Genomic DNA, 21,081 nt, shown 5'->3' on the forward strand with positions numbered 1-21,081 from the left:
TTCACGGCCTTTGATTTTTTTTCCAAGGTTCAGCTTTTTCTCTTTAACGATTTTGCTTTTGCATCACGAATCTAAAAATATTGAAGGTTTTGCTTCAATATTAATGCTTCCAGTAAACAGTCTGATTTTATTTCGTTCCGCATTGAATTATTTATTCTTCTTGCAATCCAAGGCAATCTCAACCCTCATCTCCGGCATCCCAGTTCCAAGGCATCTAGTTTTCTTTGTTCAGAATTTCTGATTCTTTGCCAGCCATACGTTAGAATTGGGGAAAGCAGGGCCTTGATAGTGTATATCCTTGTATGACTCTGCACTTTAATGTTTAATTTGGTTTTGTCGTAGTCTTCCTCCCAAGGAGCAAATGGTTCTTTTTTTATATTGTTTGTGAGGGTACTCGTAAGGCCTAGGAAGATAATGACTGTTAGCACTTCAGTTTCATCTGATCCAGGGTGAAATGCAAATTTTTTTACTTCTGATTCTGTGGGCGTAGCTTGGGGGGGGGGTAATGTGACTGGGTGGGCATGGCCAACTTTTTTTTTTTTTTACTTTTAAAAGCATTTTTTCTACAACCTCTTCGGCCAAAGAGCTTGTAGAAAAAATGCTTTGAAAGGGTTCTGACAATCTCAGCTGAGCTGCGTGATCATCGGAGGCTTCTTTTTTTTTTACTTTTAAAAGCATTTTTTCGGCTGAAGAAAAAATGCTTTTAAAAGTAAAAAAAAAAACCTCTGATGATTGCGCGGCTCAGCTGGGCATGCGGGGGAAAAGGAGGGGGCAGGGATTTTTGCTGCTGGTTCTCTGAACCACCTGCCGCCATCGCTATCGGATCAGGCGATCCGGTCTGAACCGGTAGCATTTCACCCCTGAGCTGATCCCATATATATTGGCTAGTGTTGCTTCTTGACATTATCACAGCAGTGATGTTGTATGTTGTGTATGTCAGTGGTGGGATTCAAATTTTTAACAACCGGTTCTGTGAGCGCGCGCTTCGCGCTGAAAATGGAGCATTTAGAAGCTCAACTGCTTACCTTCCATGTCAGCAACGATAAATAGAACAGTGGGGAACAGTGGGGATAGAACAATCAGCTGTGCTGCATGATTGAGATGAGCTAGAAAGCAGGAAATAAAGGACAGGATAGGGTGGGGGCGGGGCCAGCTGATTGTCGGACCTACCAATTCACCCGAACCGGTCTGAACACCACCTCTGGTGTTATAATATTAAGCATCAGTCTGACTTTCCCCATCTCTTCTTTCACCTTCAAAAATGAAGTTTTAAATCTCCCCTCCTTTCCAGCATCAAGCAGTTGTTGTGATGTTTCCCCCTAGCAGTTTTAATTCCAATTTCTTTTTCTTTTAGGCAAGTATTTCTCACTATATATTCAGCCTATAAGTTGACAGTATACAATCTACACATACCCCTTTCCAAACCTTGAACTATTTAGTTATTCCATATCCAGTTCTAATGATGGCTTCCTTATGATGATAGTAAAATTTTAATAGGCAGATAAGACAACCCAGTGCGTGTTTTTGAGGCTAGCCACAGCTTGTTGCGGCCTCCATAATCAAAAGCATTTCTATAATCAGTAAAGTAAAAAAAAACACCAGCTTTTTTGAACTTCCTGATTTTCTTCATTATCACTGGATGCTATCAATCCAGTTGCTTTGGTTCTCTTTCTTCTGTTTTGCTCTTATGCCTGCAGCATTACATTATGTTGTAAAAATGCAGGTTTTGATTTCAGAGAAGGACAAACACAGTTCAATACTTACCTTTAGTATGTAAATAAGTAAGTACCTTTACATCTTTTCCAAACAGATATTCTGTAGAATATCTGGTTTACAAATATGCTAGTCTTTGATTTAAAAAAAATTAAATACAACCATACTATTAAGAAGAATATAAACTTGTCTAAAACACGCATCTCCTGACCTGAATTTGTCTCTGATATATCCTTCCCTTCCATTATATTATTTGAGGAGAAAATGTTGTCCCTAAAACCATTTAATCTTAATTGCTTTATATCTTAATAGAGGTTTACTAACCAAAGAACCAAATTATTGCTTGAATTAAGCTGTTTTAAACTTAATTAAAAGCTTTCCTTTAAAATTAAAAATAGCCCACAATAAGAAAAAACACACAAATGAAAACCCATTTTAAAATGGCTTGTTTAAAATAAAATACCTTTAGACAATAACATAGTCTCTATATAACCGCTCATTATGTAGAAGTATTGCAGTTCAGAGGTGGGTTTCAGCAGGTTCTGACCAGTTCGGAAGAACCAGTAGTGGAAATTTTGAGTAGTTCAGAGAACCGGTAGTAAGAATTCTGACTGGCCCCGCTCCCATCTATTCTCTGCCACCCAAGTCCCAGCTGATCGGGAGGAAATGGGGATTTTACAGTAACCTTCCCCTAGAGTGGGGTGGGAATGGAGACTTTACAGTATCCTTCCCCTGCCACGCCTACCAAGTCATGCCCACAGAACCGGTAGTAAAAAAAATTGAAACCCACCACTGTTGCAATTAATTAAAATTATAAAGAAACCCATTCATGTGGGATCGCACTGTATTCTGGTGGTGGAATTTTAGTTTTTAGAAATGCTATGAAAACAAGAGTTTGGAGATGGAGTCCTTTATACCTTTTAATTTGTCTGTGTCCTCAGTCACCTGAGTAGTACTCCTGGTTCCTGTAATCTGCATTTTTTCCCCCTGGAAATCCACTCCTACTCCCACACCATTCAAAGGGTGTTCATCCCAAATTGTATAGCTAACAGTCTGTAGAGAGTCTCACTAGAGCAGGGGTCAGCAACCCGTAGCTCTGGAGCCGCATGTGGCTCTTTCATCTCTCTGCTGTGGCTCCCTCTTGCTGGTCGGCTCCACAATTGATAGGGGTTTTGGTTAGGACAGTCAGAGGAAAAAAGACGCCGCGCTAGGAGGAGTCTCTATGGTGGGGGGAACCGGACTTCCAGTTGGCTCTAGAATTGAATGGGGGCTTCTGGTTAGGACCTTTGTGGCTCTTTGAGTGTTTAAGGTTGCCGACCCCTGCACTAGAGAATCTACTCAGGTGACCCCGAGGACACAGATAAAGATCCAAGTGCTTCAACGACCCTCTAAAACAGGGGTATCAAACTCCCATCATCACAGCAGTGTCATGTGTCATATTGAGACTTTTCCCCCTTCGCTAAACAGGGTGTGGCCAGCATGTGACGCATTCAGCCGGCGGGCCAGGAGTTTGACAGCCCTGCTCTTAAAGGATGCAAATTTACAGCTGTCCGCAAGGAATATAAATCCTTCCATTCCCCACTATCCTATCAGAGCTGAAGAAGCTTCTTGGATGAGAAGTGAAACGTCTTCAATGATAAACAAGAAAGCCCAGTTGCCTCCTGAAAAAGCACTTTTGGGACAACCATGACCTGGATGACTGAGAATCTCTACAGACTTTTACTTTAATTGTAGTTAGACTAGTGATTAAGTGCAGGGGTGTCACTGTCCCTTTAAGACTTTTACATTGGGTGTTTATATGGTCTATATGGGAGGATCCTTCCTTAAAGCCAACCTACTCATCTGCCAGGATATGTTCTGCCTCAACCCAATCAAGCAGTGTTTCTCTTCAATCCATGGTGAACTATACATTCTGCTGATGATATTAAGTACACTAATAGATTGATAGATATATCCCTTTTAAAAAAATAATTTCTAGTCCCAATTCCCATAGAGAATTTGCTATAGTTAACCTTTTTGGTGCTGAGTGTCCAAAGCGCACGTGTGCGTGCCCAGACCCCCAAAATGCAATATGAGCACCCCCCGTGTGCATGAGCCCTACCCCCACACATGTGCGCGCATCCCCACTCATGTGTCCCACCCCTTCACGCATGCACCCTGGGCCTCCCCACCCATGTGCCCCACCCACACCCTATTTTGTCTTCCAGGTTGGTGCAGGAGGCCTTCCAGGCCCAAAATGAGGTGCGGGGGGGGCGCATGCGAACCCCCCAAATGCAATGTGAGCATCCATGTGCTTGCTCTTTGCCCGCTGCACATGCGTGCATGTGCCCCACCGCATGCGCCCCACCCCCCGCCTATGTGTGGCAGAGACCTGAAAACCAGCTGGCTGGCGGGAGGCGCACGCTCATGCAAGGTGGAGCTGGGCTGGGGCAACGGCTGGCGTGCCAGGTGACATGGCTCCACATGCCACTTTGGGCACGCATGCCATAGGTCCGCCATCACAGTGCTATAGTATTAATATAAGTGAAAAGAGAATTTAAGGTGAAGGTCCAGCCATGTAAATAACTGCATTAGAGTTCAAGAGAGATAAAGTCATCACCACGGCCTTTTCCTGTTTTGATCTGTTTGGCCAAAGATAAGATTTCTGCACAGGTTAATGAAGCCCATTGCACAACACACAAACACACACACACACAATTGCACCATTATGGCTGCAATAGTTGACTTTTTTTGCCATGCCTTGCAAATGCCCTTGGTGTGGTCAATGACTCCAAGCTTTGATAATATAAGTACATTTCTTTCCCCTCGTTTTGAATCTCTTTCTGAATTATTCCTGGTGTGTTTTTTTTTCTTCTGTTGACATTACAGTAAACTTTTACTGTTTCTTTATTGCTGTAACCAGTCCTGAGGGGTTGTATGATTATATGCAACCTTGGCCACTGTGATCACTAGGCGGGCAACAAAAACCATTCCTTACAATAAACATCATTGTCACTAACTTTGACAATTATCTTTGTCAGTGTGTTTGTGAGCGTATATTATTTTTTTCCCCATTTTTAACTACACTGCAAGATAGATGTGGAATCGTCTGCTCAGTTGCTCAGTCCTTGCATATGATCAGAGAGACACATTTTATCCTTTGGGGTAAATGGATAACTAAGGCTAACCAGGCCGGTCATATGAACAGATAGAAGGCAGAAAGAAATATCCCCCACTTTCTGCCATAGTTAGAAAAAAAAATGTAAGTATTTACAACTGTGTAGACTGATGGTTGACTAATAACAGATACCCGAGTCCTAGAATGTTAATTAACAACTTCTCCTTCTACTCCTCATGGGCTATTTTCAAAGCTGTTCCACTTCTGGTTTTTCTTTCTCCCTAATAAACATCAGGCTTTCTTTCTTTAGCTTTTCCATTCCCATTGATCACCCTTGACCTTGTCTCCACAAACAATCCTTCAGTCTTTAAATTTTTTTTTTTTTTACAGTTTCCTCAGGCCTTCACATCTTGAAAATATCATGACAACTAGAAAACAATAAAACGAAGAGGCATGCGGCGTGTTTTTAATTGATTTTTGTAGGGCTTTCAAAAGCCATGTCAATTACAAGCCTATAACGCTTACAGGCAAAACGCCTTCACCTTAACGGATACATCTCTTGATTTACACACAAGTCTCAGTCAAGAGAAGCTAGAAAAATAGTACTTTATTTTCTTCGCTGGGAATCGGATCAGAGGTGGGTTTCAGCAGGTTCTGACCAGTTCTGGAAAACCGGTAGCGGAAATTTTGAGTAGTTCGGAGAACCGGTAGTAAAAATTCTGACTGGCCCCTCCCCCATCTATTCTCTGCCTCCCAAGTCTCAACTGATCAGGAGGAAATGGGGATTTTGCAATAACTTTCCCCTGGATTGGGGAGGGAATGGAGATTTTACAGTATCCTTCCACTGTCATGCCCACCAAGCCATGCTACGCCCACCAAGCCACACCCACAGAACCGGTAGTAAAAAAATTTGAAACCCACCACTGAATCAGATGAATAGTATTATCATGCAAATATCTTTTTCTATGATTGGCATTCAATCAACCATATGTGATTAGCAATATGTGATGATGAGTGTCATCATTTAATCCTAAATAATGAATGAACAAATATGTGCACCAGTGGTGGTATTCAGCCGGTTCTATCTGGTTCGCACGAACTGGTACTGGCGGCTGCGGGAGGCTCTGCCCACCTGCACAGAGGTCATCATGTCCTGTTTTTGATGCTCTGCAGATGCACGAAAGGCGCCCGTGCTCACTTTTGCGAACTGGTAGCGAAGTAAGTGAATATCACCCCTGACGCGCACACATTCTCACATGCTCACACGCTCTATTGCAGGGGTGTCAAACTCACAGCGTCACATTGTTGTCACGTGCCGTATCGTGACTTTCCTCCCCTTTGCTAAACTGGGGATGGGCGTGGCCAGCGCGTGACTCATCCGGCCTGTGGGCCGCGAGTTTGACACCCCTGCTCCCTTAAGGAAATATATGCTGGAGTAGGTATAATAGGCAGATGTCTAAATTACAGTTTTTCCTTTGGGAAAAAGTAGCATTTAATCGTTTCATCCAAAAATAAATAATTGTAGATTTTTAAATCATACAGAAAATCTGGAATTCCATTCCCTCACCTCCACCCCCCACCCACCCACCCACATAAAGCCCGTTCCCTCCTCCATCAAGAGGGACGGGATGACCCCTTACAGGGACGAGCTGAGGAGTTTAATGGTTATCTATAAGATAAAATCGTTCAGCTTCGGGATAGTTTGGACCAAGATTGCGATGATCCAGCTGAGACGACAGAGACACGTCTTGTTGAGGTTATTTGGGATGAGTTCGATTCTGTGGCTCCCGAGGACATGGACAGGTTGCTGGGGAGGTTACATGCAACTACATGTTTACTGGACCCGTGCCCTTCCTGGTTAGTGCTGGCTGCTCAGGAAGTGACACGAGGCTGGCTCCAGGGGATTATAAATGCTTCTTTGATGGAAGGGGTTTTCCCCGCCGCCTTGAAGGAGGCGGTGGTGAGACCTCTCCTCAAGAAGCCTTCCTGGACCCAGCTATTTTGGTGATGTCGTCCAGTCTCAACCTTCGCTTTGTGGCGAAGGTTGTAGAAATGGTTGCATGGCAGCCCCCCCGGCACCTGGAGGAAACTGTCTATCTGGACCCGTTCCAGTCCGGCTTCCGACCCGGTTATAGCACGGAGATGGCTTTGGTCGCGTTGGTGGATGACCTCTGGAGGGCCAGGGACAGGGGTTGCTCCTCTGCCTTGGTCCTATTAGATCTCTCAGCGGCTTTTGATACCATCGACCATGGTATCCTGGTGTGCGGTTGGAGGATTGGGAGTGGGGGACACCGTTTATCGGTGGTTCTCCTCCTATCTCTCTGACCGGTCGCAGACGGTGTTGACAGGGGGGCAGAGGTCGTCCTCGAGGCGCCTCACTTGTGGGGTGCCTCAGGGGTCAATTCTCTCGCCTACCCTGTTCAACATCTATATGAAGCCGCTGGGTGAGGTCATCAGTGGTTTCGGGGGGAGTTATCATCTGTACGCTGGTGATACTCAGCTGTACTTCTCCACCCGGACCACCCCAGCGAAGCGGTCAAGTGCTGTCCCGGTGCCTGGAAGCTATGCGGGTCTGGATGGGGAGAAACAGACTCAAGCTCAATCCCTCCAAGACGGAGTGGCTGTGGATGCCGGCATCCCGGTACAGTCAGCTGCATCCGCAGCTGACTGTTGGGGGCGAGTTAGTGGCCCCAAAGGAGGTGGTTCGCAACTTGGGCGTCCTCCTGGATGGACGGCTGTCTTTTGATGAACACCTGGCGGCCGTCGCCAGGAGGGCCTTTTACCAGGTTCGCCTGGTTCGCCAGTTGCGTCCCTTCCTTGACCGGGATGCCTTATGCACGGTCACTCACGCTCTGGTTACGTCTAGGCTGGATTATTGCAATGCTCTCTACATGGGGCTGCCCTTGAGGTGCACCCGGAGGCTGCAGTTAGTCCAGAATGCGGCTGCGCGAGTAGTAACGGGAGCCGTGCCTCCCACGTGACATCGCTGCTCCGTAGCTTGCACTGGCTCCCTGTGGTCTTTCGGTGCGCTTCAAGATTTTGGTAACTATCTTTAAAGCGCTCCATGGCTTAGGACCCGGGTACTTACGAGACCGCCTGCTGTTACCCTTTGCCTCCCACCGACCCGTCGCCGCACAGAGAGGGTCTCCTCAGGGTGCCGTCCGCCAAACAGTGTCGGCTGGCGGCCCCAGGAGTAGGGCCTTCTCTGTGGGGCAGTGACGCTCTGGAACGAACTTCCCCGGCCTCGTCAAGTGCCTGATCTTCGGACCTTCCGTCGTGAGCTCAAAACATATTTATTCATTAAAGCGGGACTGGCATAATTAGTGATGTATTTTAATTGGGTTTCTTAATATTTTTAACTTTTTAACTTAAATTTTAATAATCAGCCTTTAAAATTTGCTCTTTTTAAATGTTGTTTTAAATTGTATACATCTTTGTTTTTACTCTGGCTGTACACCGCCCTGAGTCCTTCGGGAGAAGGGCGGTATAAAAATTTAATTAATAAATAAATAAATAAAAATAAAGCCAGAAATATTTCTTAGTCCCCAGCCTATGGAAAAGGCTTAGATTCATTATTTTTGTCTGGACGTATTAGAGGCCATCACTATTATTTGTGGTCAGTATTGTTATGTCACCTCATGTCTTCAAATATAGAACTCAAGAGGGAAGGGTGAAGTTTATGCCATCTTATATCTGTTTGGAAAAGTTCAGGAACTACACAAATCTTTTTAAGTATGAACTTCCTTTCCATATTCACCTTATTTTAAGAATCAGGTGTGAGCCACATGGGCTACATACCTTTGATAGGTGGGAGCTTGTTTTGATAGTGATAACAAATGTAAAAGGATCCTTGTATAGTTCCTCTCCCCAGTCCTCACTCCTGACAAAAAATAAGACAGGAATGAGAATCTTAAGAATTCCTAGAGCAATATCTAAATCTTAAAATCTTAAGAGTTCATAGAATTCAGTATAACGTAGGTGGAGGTAATAGAACAAAGTTAAATGAGTGTCTTCGAGTTTAAGAGAGATCATTTCAACAGGTTTAGACAGACCATGGGAAGGATTCCATGGATGGTAATCTTAAAGGAGAAAACAAGAAGCTTGGGAAACTCTGAAAAATAAAATTATAAAAGCGCAGTCTAGCGTAATACCACTGAGAAGAAAAATTAGAGACCCCAGACAAAACCAGCATGGTTGCATAAAGAACTCTCTTGACAAACTGAGAGATAAAAAGGACAAGTATAAAAAAAATGGAAAGAGACACACACACAACTAAAGCAGAATACCAACAAATAACCCGAATCTACAAAGAAGAAGTCAGAAAAGCTAAGGCTTACAATGAGCTAAAACTTGTAACAAATGTCAACAATAATAATTTTCAACATGTAAAAATCAAGAAAAAAGTCAAGGAAACAATAAGTCCACTAATAGAAGAAAATGGCAAAGAGGTGACTGGTGATAAAAAGAAAGTAGAATTGTTTAATACAGTCTTTGCACCTGCCTTATGGGAAAGCGGGAGGAAATAACCCAACCTACTAAAGGCAGAACCACAAAAGACAGACTAGTCAAAATAGGAAAGAAAATGGTAAGGCAACACCTATAGACTCTAGATGAGTTCAGATTATCAGGACCAATATTATCCATGGTTATTTAAATAGCTGGCAAAAACACTATCACATCTTTCAAAGATCCTGGAGCATCAGAAAACTATCAAAGGACTATGGAGCTAATGTGGTTTCAATTTTCATAAAGGGGCAAAAATGGATTCAGGAAACTACAGACCAATCAGCCTGACATCCATATCTGAGAAGATCATGGAAAAGAGAATCAAGCAATGGATCTGTAAACACCTAGAAATAAGCTAAACTATTACTAGAAGCCAATATAAGTTTGTCAAAAATAGATCATGCCAGACAAACTTTATTGCATTCTTTGACAAAGCAACTAAATTAATGGGTCAGGACAATACTGTGAATATACAGTAGCATACTTAGACTTCAGTAAGGCATTTGACAAAGTAGACCATAGCCCAGTGATGGCAAACCTTTTCGGAACTGAGTCAAAGGGCTGCAGCCAGGAAGATGAGCTGCCCAGGGTGCATGCGCATGCCTGAAAAGGAATTTCCAGTTTCCAGCGCGTGCATGCGCACTGGCCAACTAGTTTTCCAGGTTTTTGGTGTGTATGCACCACGAAGATCAGCTTGCTGGCGCGCATGATCACATAGGAAAATGGAAGACCAGCTCTTCCAGTTTCCAGCACTGCCACAGGCATGAAGACCAGCTGATCATCATGCATGCATGCACACCAGAAAACCGGAAGAGGAATGGGCGATGCCACATCTGCCAGGCGACATGGCTCCGTGTGCCACTTCAGACATGCTTGCCATAGGTTCGCAATCACGGCCATAGACTATTTCTTGGTAAGATAGAAAGATGTGGGATAAACAGCATCAGCAGCATCTGATGCATTCATAACTGGTTGACCAACCATACTCAATTTTTCCAGATGTTTGCACAGGTGCATTTCTAAACTATCTCCCTTGACAGTAAAACAGATTCTTTATTTTCTTTTTCTTTACTCATAGGGTACCATTGTTGCTCTGATGCTACAATTATCAAAGCAAGAGGGAACGGGCTGTTCTTATTGTTCTTAGAATCCCCTTAGAAACTTTGGAGAATGAAGCTGCTAAAAAAATCTTCACGAAAAAGTAGCAACATTCCTTCCTTATAACTTCTCTTTTGTTTAATTCAAAGGTGAGGGTGAGAAGAAAAGTGAAGTATCTTACCTGGGTAGAAACCAAAAGGTTGCCTGCTATATGGATGAAATATAGGTTTGATGGCAGAAGAAATGAAGAAAACATGGTGGTCAGGAGATGCACTGGACCTCATGGTCTCCATGGGTCATTGTTAGGTCAACTGAAAGAAAATGGTGATCTGTTATAGTGGCGAATATCTGTAGCTCGGGTGTAGGCAGGGGTGGGCTTCAAAAAATTTAGCAAGGGGTTCTCTGCCCGGTTGTTGGGTGGGCGCGGCTATGGTAGGCATGGCCTAGCCTGCCTCCTACACCATGGGGGGGGCGTTTTGCCCTCCCTGGGCTCCCGAGGCTTTCCTCAAGCCTCTGGGACAGCGAAAATGGCCTCCCCAGGTTCCGAAGGCCCTCTGGAGGCTGGAAACAGGCCTGTTTCCAGCCTTGTCAAACTTCAGTAGGCCCTTTTTTCGCCCTCCCCGAGCCTCCATACACGCTCTGCACTTACCTGCATCCAAAACGGGCCCCGTGGGGACTCTTGGGAGAGGAAGGGTGGGGTGGACAGGGCCAGCCAGGAGTGGGATTTGGGGGTTCTCTGAACTGCACAGAATCTTAGCTACAGGTTCTCCCGAACCCCCAGCAGCCCACCCCTGGGTGTAGGTTTGTTCTCCAAGCTAATGGGTTAGTTTCCGTTTATTACTTGAGGATTACAAGACCTACAAGACCTAATAAACGGAAAACAACCCACCAGCCCAGAGAACAAACTTTCACCTTCAAAGTGGTGATCAGCTGGGGACTTAGCCCAGCAGCCCAGGAAGAAGTGAATATACAAGATAATGACACCCCCTTGGAGGGGAACGACCATTAGCATTCACTGCCTATTAGTTTCATCTTCTATACTTCTTTGTTGCCATATCGTTTAATTTCATTTGTGTTTCTTCAACATCTGTGCAAGCCTACCTGCTCATTTCAGATGCTGAAGAAATATTTCCGCTGTAACTAACTACTGACACATCAGCAATCAAAATATTACATTTCAGGCCTTTTGAGTGCTCAAACTCTGCTGCTGCCTGATTTCCCCAAGTGCAATGTTTTGGAATTGGATAGCTGAGATTTATGCAGGCAGACGGCTTCCTGATGGCTACATTTCTACAGAGGTTCAAGAACATAAATTAATGAAAGTCAATTGCAATTTATGTTTCTCAAATTAGTTCCAGATCCAATTGTAAAAGGAGCATGGCATGAAAGAAAAACATACATTCTAGCCAAATACAGCTCATGTTGGATGAAAGGCTGTCATTAAGCAATACTCAGGATAGGAGCGTCTAGACTGCAGTTTAAGATTGTTCATTATTTTTCTTGCGGATAATTTTGACCATTACCATAAAAGCATCATTTAGTGCAGGGGCGGGAGACCTCAGGCATGCCCAATTCACAATTCGAATCATCTCTCTTTCACACACACACACACACACACACACACACACACACACACACACACGACCTACTATACACATTGTTTTCCTTTTGTCAAGCATACGACAGAAATACATTGCAGCAGTTTTAAGAATTCATGAGGGCTTGGAACTTTTCTTTTTTTGCAAAAAATCAGCAACTTCCCATGATTTCATAAAGAAAGGGCCCCATGTCTGTAATAGTAACATAAGAAGATATGCATATTGGCAGGGGTGGGATTCAAAAATTTTAGCAAGGGGTTCTCTGCCCGGTTGCTGGGTGGGCATGGCCATGGAGGGCATGGCCTAGTTTGACTCCTACACCATGGTGCGGGAGGGTGTTTTTGCCCCCCCTGGGCTTTGGAGGCTTTTCTTGAGCCTCCAAGAAGGTGAAAAAGGCCTCCCCAGGCTCCGGAGGCCCTCTGGAGGCCAGAAATGGGCCCGAACTTCCGGTAGGCCTGTTTTTCGCCCTCTCCGAGCCTCCACGCATACCCTGCATTTATCTGTATTCAAAATGGGCCATGTAGGGACTCCTGGGAGGGGTGGAACAGGGTGGGCGGGGCCAGCCAGAAGTGGGACGATGAGAAGATTAATAGTAATGCAGACTTACAAACTAGTTTGACAGTGTTGAGGGAATTATTTGTTTAGCAGAGTGATGGCCTTCGGGAAAAAACTGTCCTTGTGTCTAGTTGTTCTGGTGTGCAGTGCTCTATAGCGTAGTTATTTGAGGGTAGGAGTTGAAACTGTTTATGTCCAGGATGTGAGGGATCTGTAAATATTTTCACAGCCCTCTTTTTGATTCATGCAGTATACAGGTTCTCAATGGGAGGCAGGTTGGAAGCAATTGTTTTTTAAACTTGGAGGGTCCACGCAAAGCAATTGTTCTATAACTTTTCACTGCAGATTTTCACTTCGTGACGAAGACAGAGGAGTCTGTGTTGGGAATGAGTTTCACAAGGAGGTTGGGAAAAATGTTTAGGACTCTTTGTCATTTATTATAGCTGTGGAAATCCTCTGAAAGAAGGGCCTTGCAATGATGTGTGAGAGCATTTAAGGGGCATATTTCGCTTAACCATGAAAGCAGCCATATATTTTTTCCATAAGCTTGAAATCTCTTCTGGCTATCTCTGCATGAGAACCATTCACAGCTACTTCGCTTCACTGGGAGAAAGGCTCTACTGCAGGGGTGTCAAACTCAAGGCCTCCAGGCTGGATCGGGCCCATGGGGTGCTTAGATCTGATCCATGGGGGCCACCCTGGAAATAGCAAAGGATTGGCCCATGGTGCCTCTGCCAGCGAAAACAGCTCGAGAGGGCCACGTGTGGCCCACCCAAGCTCCATTTTCAGCTATGACAGCCTCCTGCAACTCTCTACCAGGGAAAATGGAGCTCTGTTTTCACTGGCAGAATGCTTGGTCCACCACAGGTGCCCCTGACATGACTGATGTCAAGCTGGCCACACACACTGCTGTCGTCCCGCCTCCCCGAGGTCAAGAACAACCCTGATGCGGCCATCAATGAAATCAAGTTTGACACCCCTGCTCTATTGCAACAAAATATGTCTGATTCTAAAATATACTGTATACTTCACAAGCCAGTTCTTAATACAGTACATTCCTACTACAATGAGTGGCGGTAGCCCATCTGTTTTAAACACATTTCCCTTTTCCTCCAAAAAGGACAGACCAACAAACCAGGAGTCTGAATGGCAATAGTGAAGTGTACCCGTCCCACCCTTCCATGTTTACAATAATTATGGGAGATGCATTGGGGGCACCCAGGGAAAAAACATGAACACTGTCCATAATCTGGTCTTTATTATTGAAGACCCATTAGAATCTATAACTTGCTTGATAAAAAAAATAGGTGAATCTGGAAAAGTGGCAGGGTTGAAAATTAATAAGGACAAAATGAAAATATTGACAAAAATATGTTAACGAAGCAAAAAATTGAGCTGGCAGAATGCTCAGAGATGCATCTCACAAATAAAGTTAAATACTTGGGGATATATTTGACTGCAAGATGTAGCACATTGAAAGAGAACAATTATGGTACTCAAACAGCAGATTGTGACAGAATTGGCTAAATGGGAACATTTACAATTGTCATTGCATGGAAGAATATCAACAACACTGTCCATAATCAACTTCCACCTAGTAGTAACCATGAGAAGTGCAGAGCAGAGTTTTTATTAAGTTATGGGAAGGGTAGGCAAAAGGGAACAAGTCTGAGTTTGAGAAGGTGCATTAAGAGAGTGCATTTTCATTTGGCAGGAGGACAATCATCAGTTTAGAACAAAAATTCCTTACTAGTTGTGCTAGAGCAGGGGTGTCAAACACAATTTCATTGCGGGCCGCATCAGGGTTGTGTTTGATATTGGTGGATGGGGAGGCATGGCCAGAGAGCATGGCCAGCTTGACGTCACTTGTATCAGGGGCCCTCCTGAGCTTCATTTTCTCTGGCAAAGGCACCATGGGCAGGTCCTTCACTCTTTCCAGGAGGACCCCGCAGGCCAGATCTAAGCACCCCGCAAGCCAGATCTGGCCTGCAGGCCTTGAGTTTGACACCCCTGTGCTAGATTGAATATCTAGGAAGCTTCAAGTAAGTTCTTCACAGCTGACGATATAGGCATGTCCACTGGATATCGTTAATAAAATCAAAATGGCAGCCAGAATGGCGTGATAAAAGCCCCATCTATATTTTTTAATGCATCTTGTGTGTACCCTGCAGACAGCTCAGTGGGGGTATTACAAAATATATAGGATCTTGAGTACAAAACAAGCATTTATTGAGATCCCACATAATAATGACATTTCTGGTTAGATTAAGAAATGAATTTGTATGCATCCTTATAAATGGAAATTATAGCATTTTAGCGTTAATTGTCTTTATTGTTGATTAGACCCATGGACATATCAAAATACAGAATAAAACATAAAACTTTATAAAAGTATTTTAGCATTAATTTTACAATATTAATCAACACTGATTTCTGTTAAATTTGGTATTATATACCTGGCACTAGGTTTTTTTCCTTCTTTTTTCTTGTTTTCAGATATTGATGAATGTGAAAATGACTTCTACAATGGCGGCTGTGTACATGAATGCATCAATATTCCAGGGAACTACAGGTGTATGTGTTATGATGGCTTCATGTTGGCTGAAGATGGACACAATTGTCTTGGTGAGTCATTATAGTGCAGAAACCTGATGGTCATATGATATAATTTCTTATCTGTTATCTACTACTCATTCCTCCAAGGAAGCACAAAACTATTTAATTCCTCTGATAATCATCATGATCTTATTTCAGGCTTTAAACTATGATAGCAGTGTTCCAATATCTCAGGGGTTGCCACAAAGAAGAGGGAGTCAAGCTATTCTCCAAAGCATCTGAGGGCAGGACAAGAAGCAATGGGTGGAAACGAATCAAGGAGAGAAGCAATTTAGAACTGAGGAGAAATTTCCTGACAGTTAGAACAATTAATCAGTGGAACAACTTGCCTGCAGAAGTTGTGAATGCTCCAATACTGGAAGTTTTTAAGAAAAGGCTGCGCAACCCTTTGTCTGAAATGGTTATAGGGTTTCCTGCCTGAGCAGGGGGTTGGACTAGAAGACCTCCAAGGTCCCTTCCAACTGTGTTATTATATTCTATTCTACTTTAGGTCAGGGGTGGGGAACCTTTTTTTCTGCCAAGGGCCAGTTGGATATTTATAACATCATTCACAGGCCATACAGAACTATCAACTTAAAAATTAGCCTGCTATAAAATCTTACATGAGGAGAAGATTTTAATGAGAAAGTTCCTTTTGAGTATTTTTAAGGTGGTTTTTTAAAAAGGATTTAAGTATTTAAATTTCTGTATGTGGTAGATCTGTCTCATTCATTAAAAGGACGAGTAAAATAGAAATGTGTATCCTTCTTCACCTTTTCTATGCTATTTCTGTTTATTTATAAAGACTCATATTGTTAAAAAAAACAAACCACCAGGAATATCATAAGCAAAATCTACAAATATTTTGGCAGGTTCGAATGATCCAACATTTTGCCCATTCTTTCGTAAATAATTTTCTCATTAGAATAATACTCTGCAATACAATTTTCCTGTTAGGAAAACTGTGTATAGTGATGTTGCAAAGGCAACTGCAGAAGGATAATAATGTTTGTAACCAGAAAAAACAGAAATGTCATTTCCATTTGAATTTGTGGATATGAAGTTGATTTATTGCTCACTATGGTTTCTTATTTAGTTGAGCTTTTTTTCTTTCTATTCAGATGGAATCAGTTTTATTTTACCTTCTTTGGTTGAGATTCCTTGGCTATACATTTATATTGGATATAGTCCATGTCTGCCCTTGGGGAAAGACATTTTTTATTTGACGTTTTTACTGAACAATTTCACAAATATGATACGAAATGACACTATGGGGTTTTTCAAACCATGGTGAGATTCTCATCTGGTTAAAAAGAATCCGTTTTAACATTGTAATTGCTTGAAACAGCACAAGTTCCTTCTGAAGATTATTAGTTGATATTCAATTCAGGCAACACAGGATTAATATTTAACTTTGAGAAATGAAGAGTCCTCAAGGCCTTAATTTGAAACCAGTAAGTGAAATAAATTTTCTGTTCCTGGGCAGATAGGCTCAAAATCCAAATGTCACCACAATATAAAAAAGACGTAGAAGGACTATAAAGAAGAACAACAAAAATGATTAGGGGGCTGGAGGCTAAAGCATATGAAGAACGGTTGCAGGAATTGGGTATGTCTAGCTTAATTTAGTGAAAAGAAAGACGAGGGGAAATATGATAGCAATGTTCCAGTATTTGAGGGGCTGCCACAAAGATGAGGGGGGCAAACTATTTTCCAAAGCACCAGAAGGCAAGACAAGAAGCAATGAATAGAAAGAGAGAAGCAACCTAGAACTAAGGAGAAATTTCCTAATGGAAATTTAAAGATCAACCAGTTTGCCTTCAGAAGTTGTGGAGACTTTCAAAAAGAGACTGAATATAATTAATTATTAATTATTCTTAAGAATATTATTCTTATTCTTATTTTTATTAAGGATAAAGAAGAGGCTGAATATTTTTTGATGTGGGGTGTATTTTATCAATGGTTAGACAATAGAAACAGAACTTAGAAAGGAGGAGAAATAAAAGAGGAAATGTTAATGTGGAGAGAATTTAAAGATGATGAAGTTATGTATTATTGCTATTATACTATTACATAGTGTTATTAATATTATTGTGATGAATATAATAACCAATATGTGGACTATGACTGTTCAAATAACTGTACCCAGATCACACACTGTTTGATGGAGATGGAAAATGATATAAACAAAACAAATAAACCTGTGTGTGTGTGTGTGTGTGTGTGTGTGTGTGTGTGTGTGTGTAGGTCTTTGGTTATTCGGGTTTTCTCCCGCGTAAAATTGACTGACACCCACTATGAAGATGTAGCATGACCACTAACACGAAGCCAAACAACAGCAATGCAGCTCACCAGCTCAAATCCCCTTGCAACTCAGACTAATCTGAGCACTACCAAGCCCCCACCCAAACAGAACACCCCCCCAGCCAATCACAGCACAAAAAAACCCCCATCCAATCAGAGCACAGCCAAGCTCCCACCCAATCAGTTCAAACCCCCACTAGCAGTTAAAAAGGAAGAAACAGCTGCAGTCACACATTGCTCCCAGAAGCACGAAGCTGAAGCCTGAAGATGACGAATGAGACTTCATCGAAACGTCGCCAAGACACTTCCAATTTTACGCGGGAGAAAACCCAAATAACCAAAGACCTACATACAAACACCCGCGAAAACCTCAGAATATATATATATATATATATATATATATATATATATATATGAAGAGATGGGACAGCCATTTGTCTGAAATGTACAGACTTTCCTGCTCGAGCAGGGGGTTGGACTAGATGACCGCCAATGTCCCTTCCAACTCTGTTATTCTATGTTTTTCTATGGATAAGGGAAAAATTTTCTTAAAAAGCTCCAGGCAGATTTGCTTGGGGAAAAATAATCCACAGAGACTGATTTCCGAGCGGAGTAAACTTGCAGAGAATCAAGGCAGAACAGCAGTAAATTTGTTTTACTAGTACCAATGGGTGTTTCCATCCTATTCTTCAAAAACATACCAGTAGAAGAAAAAGTGCCATTTTTAAAAGGCTTGACTTCTGATTATGCCCTGATTAGTGTCCACAGGATTTTCTCAATCACTATTTGGGAGAGGTTGGCCATCTTTTTCTTTTAGAATGTTCTTCTGACTTGTCAGCCTAACTTTCATTCCTTATGTTATATTCTGGGTGAAGAATGGAGGTGAGGCCAGAGTGATTTCTAACAGCTCTTTATTCAATACTGTCTATGAGGCAACTGTTGCTCCTTGGGTGACACAGCTCCTTTTATAGGGAAGCTGATCAGCCCACAGCCAATCAGGAGAGAGTATTTTCCTGCTCCAACAGAGGACCAGACTGAGAACTTCAACTGACAACTATATACAATACATATCAACTTACTCTCCCAAGAGAGCTCTCATCCAAACTAGGTCCTGACCCTACTTAGTTTAAGATTATCTAAACTGAATTACAAACAAATTGCAAGTTTCTACCTTAATGATTATTCAGAAGTGTAGACAATCATTCATGAAGTAAGGACTGACTGCTCCCTTAAAGCAACCATACATTCATCGAGTTAGGCCATTCATTATGAATGGACGAGGGACCCGAAAAATGAACCAGGCTTGGCCAAGCTTGAGGGAAATAAAAGAAAGTCAGTCATTCAGTGGAGAGAGGGGACCATGCCATGCAGTGGTGGGATCCTTCTGGTTTAACAATTGGTTTAACAACCGGTTTAGTGATTGCGCGTGCGCAGTTCAATGAAAAAGATCACCTTCTGCCTTAGTGCTAGGAAATTAAAACAGCTGAGGCATGTGGCAATCTGCTCTGCCGCGCTAATCAGCTCTGAAGATAAAGATAAGTAAAGTGCAGGGGTAGGTGGTAGGTAGGCTGATCGTCAGAGCTACCAGTTCACTCAAACCAGGCCGAACCTGTAGAATCCCACTCCTGATGCCGTGGCTTGGCAGCAGGAGCTCCCACAGAGATGTGGTTCAAAAAAATCAAGCCAGAAGATGTGTTGACTTCAGGATCCTGAGTTCTTGAATCAGATTCTGGGATCAAAGTCTGAATGCCTAGAGGTGATCTTGTTTGGGGAAGCAACACAAGATCTGAAAAAGATGCTATTCAACTAAAAGAAAGGTCTAATAGTCAGCCTTCGTAGGAAGAGCTAGTTTGGAAAATCTTCAAACGTAAGAACTTCCTTTGCCATTGTAATAGATTTTAGAAATGATTTCAAATTTAACCACAAAAAAGTTTGGTGAAAAATGAAACATTCATCATTCAAGGATAATACATTTTATAATGAAAGGAAAACAGTATTTTTCAAATGGGGTCAGAAAGCCTTACTTATTTCCCTTTCTCCAAACATCAAGAAAAATTAGATTTACACTTGTGGAAAAAAAAATCATTTCAGAAACTGCCAGATGTGAAATGTCAACAAGTTGTAGCATTAATTGATTTAAGATTACACAATCACTGCCCTGATTAAAGAAAGCAATGCTTCCTTTTCTTCTATTCTGGATGTTTAGCTTTGTTTTCCTCTCTTTGGACAGCTGGTTACAACATGTGGGTCATAAGAACTCCAGATGTATTTCTCTGTTCCTGATATTTGTTGTCTCTATATTACTCAACAGCTCAACTAAGTTTTTCCCCCCTACATTAAAGTCCTGATTACTGTTAACTGAGGCTAAACAAATTGTAGAAGGCTTTGTGTGCTATATAAACACAAAATATTTGTGAGGAAATGATGAAATTGGTTTCTTGCTTGATTTTCCTTCTATTTAATACTCTGTTCCCAACTGGTGCTCATTCTGTATTTTAGTATTTAGACCACTACCACATGCAGTATAGGCACAATTTCAGAATTTGTGATTCTCATACTTTTTCATTTCTACCTCAGCCTAAGTGCATGTGAAATGACCCACAAAATGAAGCCTTTCCATTCCAGTTGTAATTCTATAGAGCAAGGGTCCCCAATTCCTGGTCTGTGGACCGGCAGTGGGCCATGGCATGCCAGAAACTGGGCCACGCAGACAAGGGAAGCCCCATCCACAGGATGCAGGCAGCGTATGAAACCACGCCCCCTCCGGTCCACGGAAAAACCTCTCTCCACGGAACCAATCTCTGGCGCTCAAAAAATTGGGGGCCACTTCTGTAAAGCTGTGAGCAGTCTGTTTTTCCATTGGCAGAAGTTCTTGCTTCGTCTACCTTAGCTGTTTTAGCATTGAATTCATGGGTCTTTAAATGGGAATGGTGACATGATGGCTTCAGGCGTCCCCTTGTCAGCAGCTATAGAAAGAGCAGGGGTTGCACATAATCTGTTTTAACTCTTTGCAGATGTTTGTTTGGTTCTGGGTACACAGTGATTGAGGTGAAGGGGACAAGGGGTAACACTGAGAGATCAGTTTCTCCTTTTTTGGAGAAGAGAACCGGCCAGCTGCAAATTATCTTGCTGAGTCTTGGATTCTACTCCCCACCACACCCACCCACCACTATGTTGTGAATACCATTTCTCTTCTTTAACTTTTATGTGGGGTGGTTTTATTGTATCATTCTACACGGGCAACTTTTAGCATCCTGTTCATAGTGGCTACTGGTAGGCATTGGTCAGAATGTACCTCCATTCAACAAGTCAGAGCATTTTAAACAGCATACCTTCCTGGCTGCACAATTAATGGCATGCTATCCTTTCACCCACATAACCTCCAAGTTATTATTAAATGTAATAGAGCAATCATCGGTTGGCACCTCCTTTTTAATAATTGCTCAGGTTTGTCGGTTGGGTGGTTGGTTTGTTGCAGATAGAAACAAATGGTCCGGAGGTATTTTGAAGACATGGAATGTATTTATGTATTTTGTACAGAAGGGTGGTTACGGTGGTGTTTTGTTTCTGCTGCTCCAGCGCCTGCAGTAGTTTGAAGCAGAGAATGGATTGAAT

General features: G+C 42.6%; 1 protein-coding gene across 1 annotated transcript in view; it reads left to right on the plus strand.

Moving 5' to 3' along the window:
• SCUBE1 (signal peptide, CUB domain and EGF like domain containing 1) overlaps positions 1-21,081 on the plus strand; it is a 235,134-nt gene that overhangs the window by 39,983 nt on the left and 174,070 nt on the right. Inside the window, exon 3 of the mRNA XM_058191895.1 lies at positions 15,064-15,192. Coding sequence (XP_058047878.1) covers positions 15,064-15,192 — 129 coding nt within the window. The remainder of the gene's footprint in view (positions 1-15,063; positions 15,193-21,081) is intronic.

This window comes from Ahaetulla prasina, chromosome 7, assembly GCF_028640845.1.
Source record: "Ahaetulla prasina isolate Xishuangbanna chromosome 7, ASM2864084v1, whole genome shotgun sequence".
Lineage (NCBI taxonomy): Eukaryota > Metazoa > Chordata > Lepidosauria > Squamata > Colubridae > Ahaetulla > Ahaetulla prasina.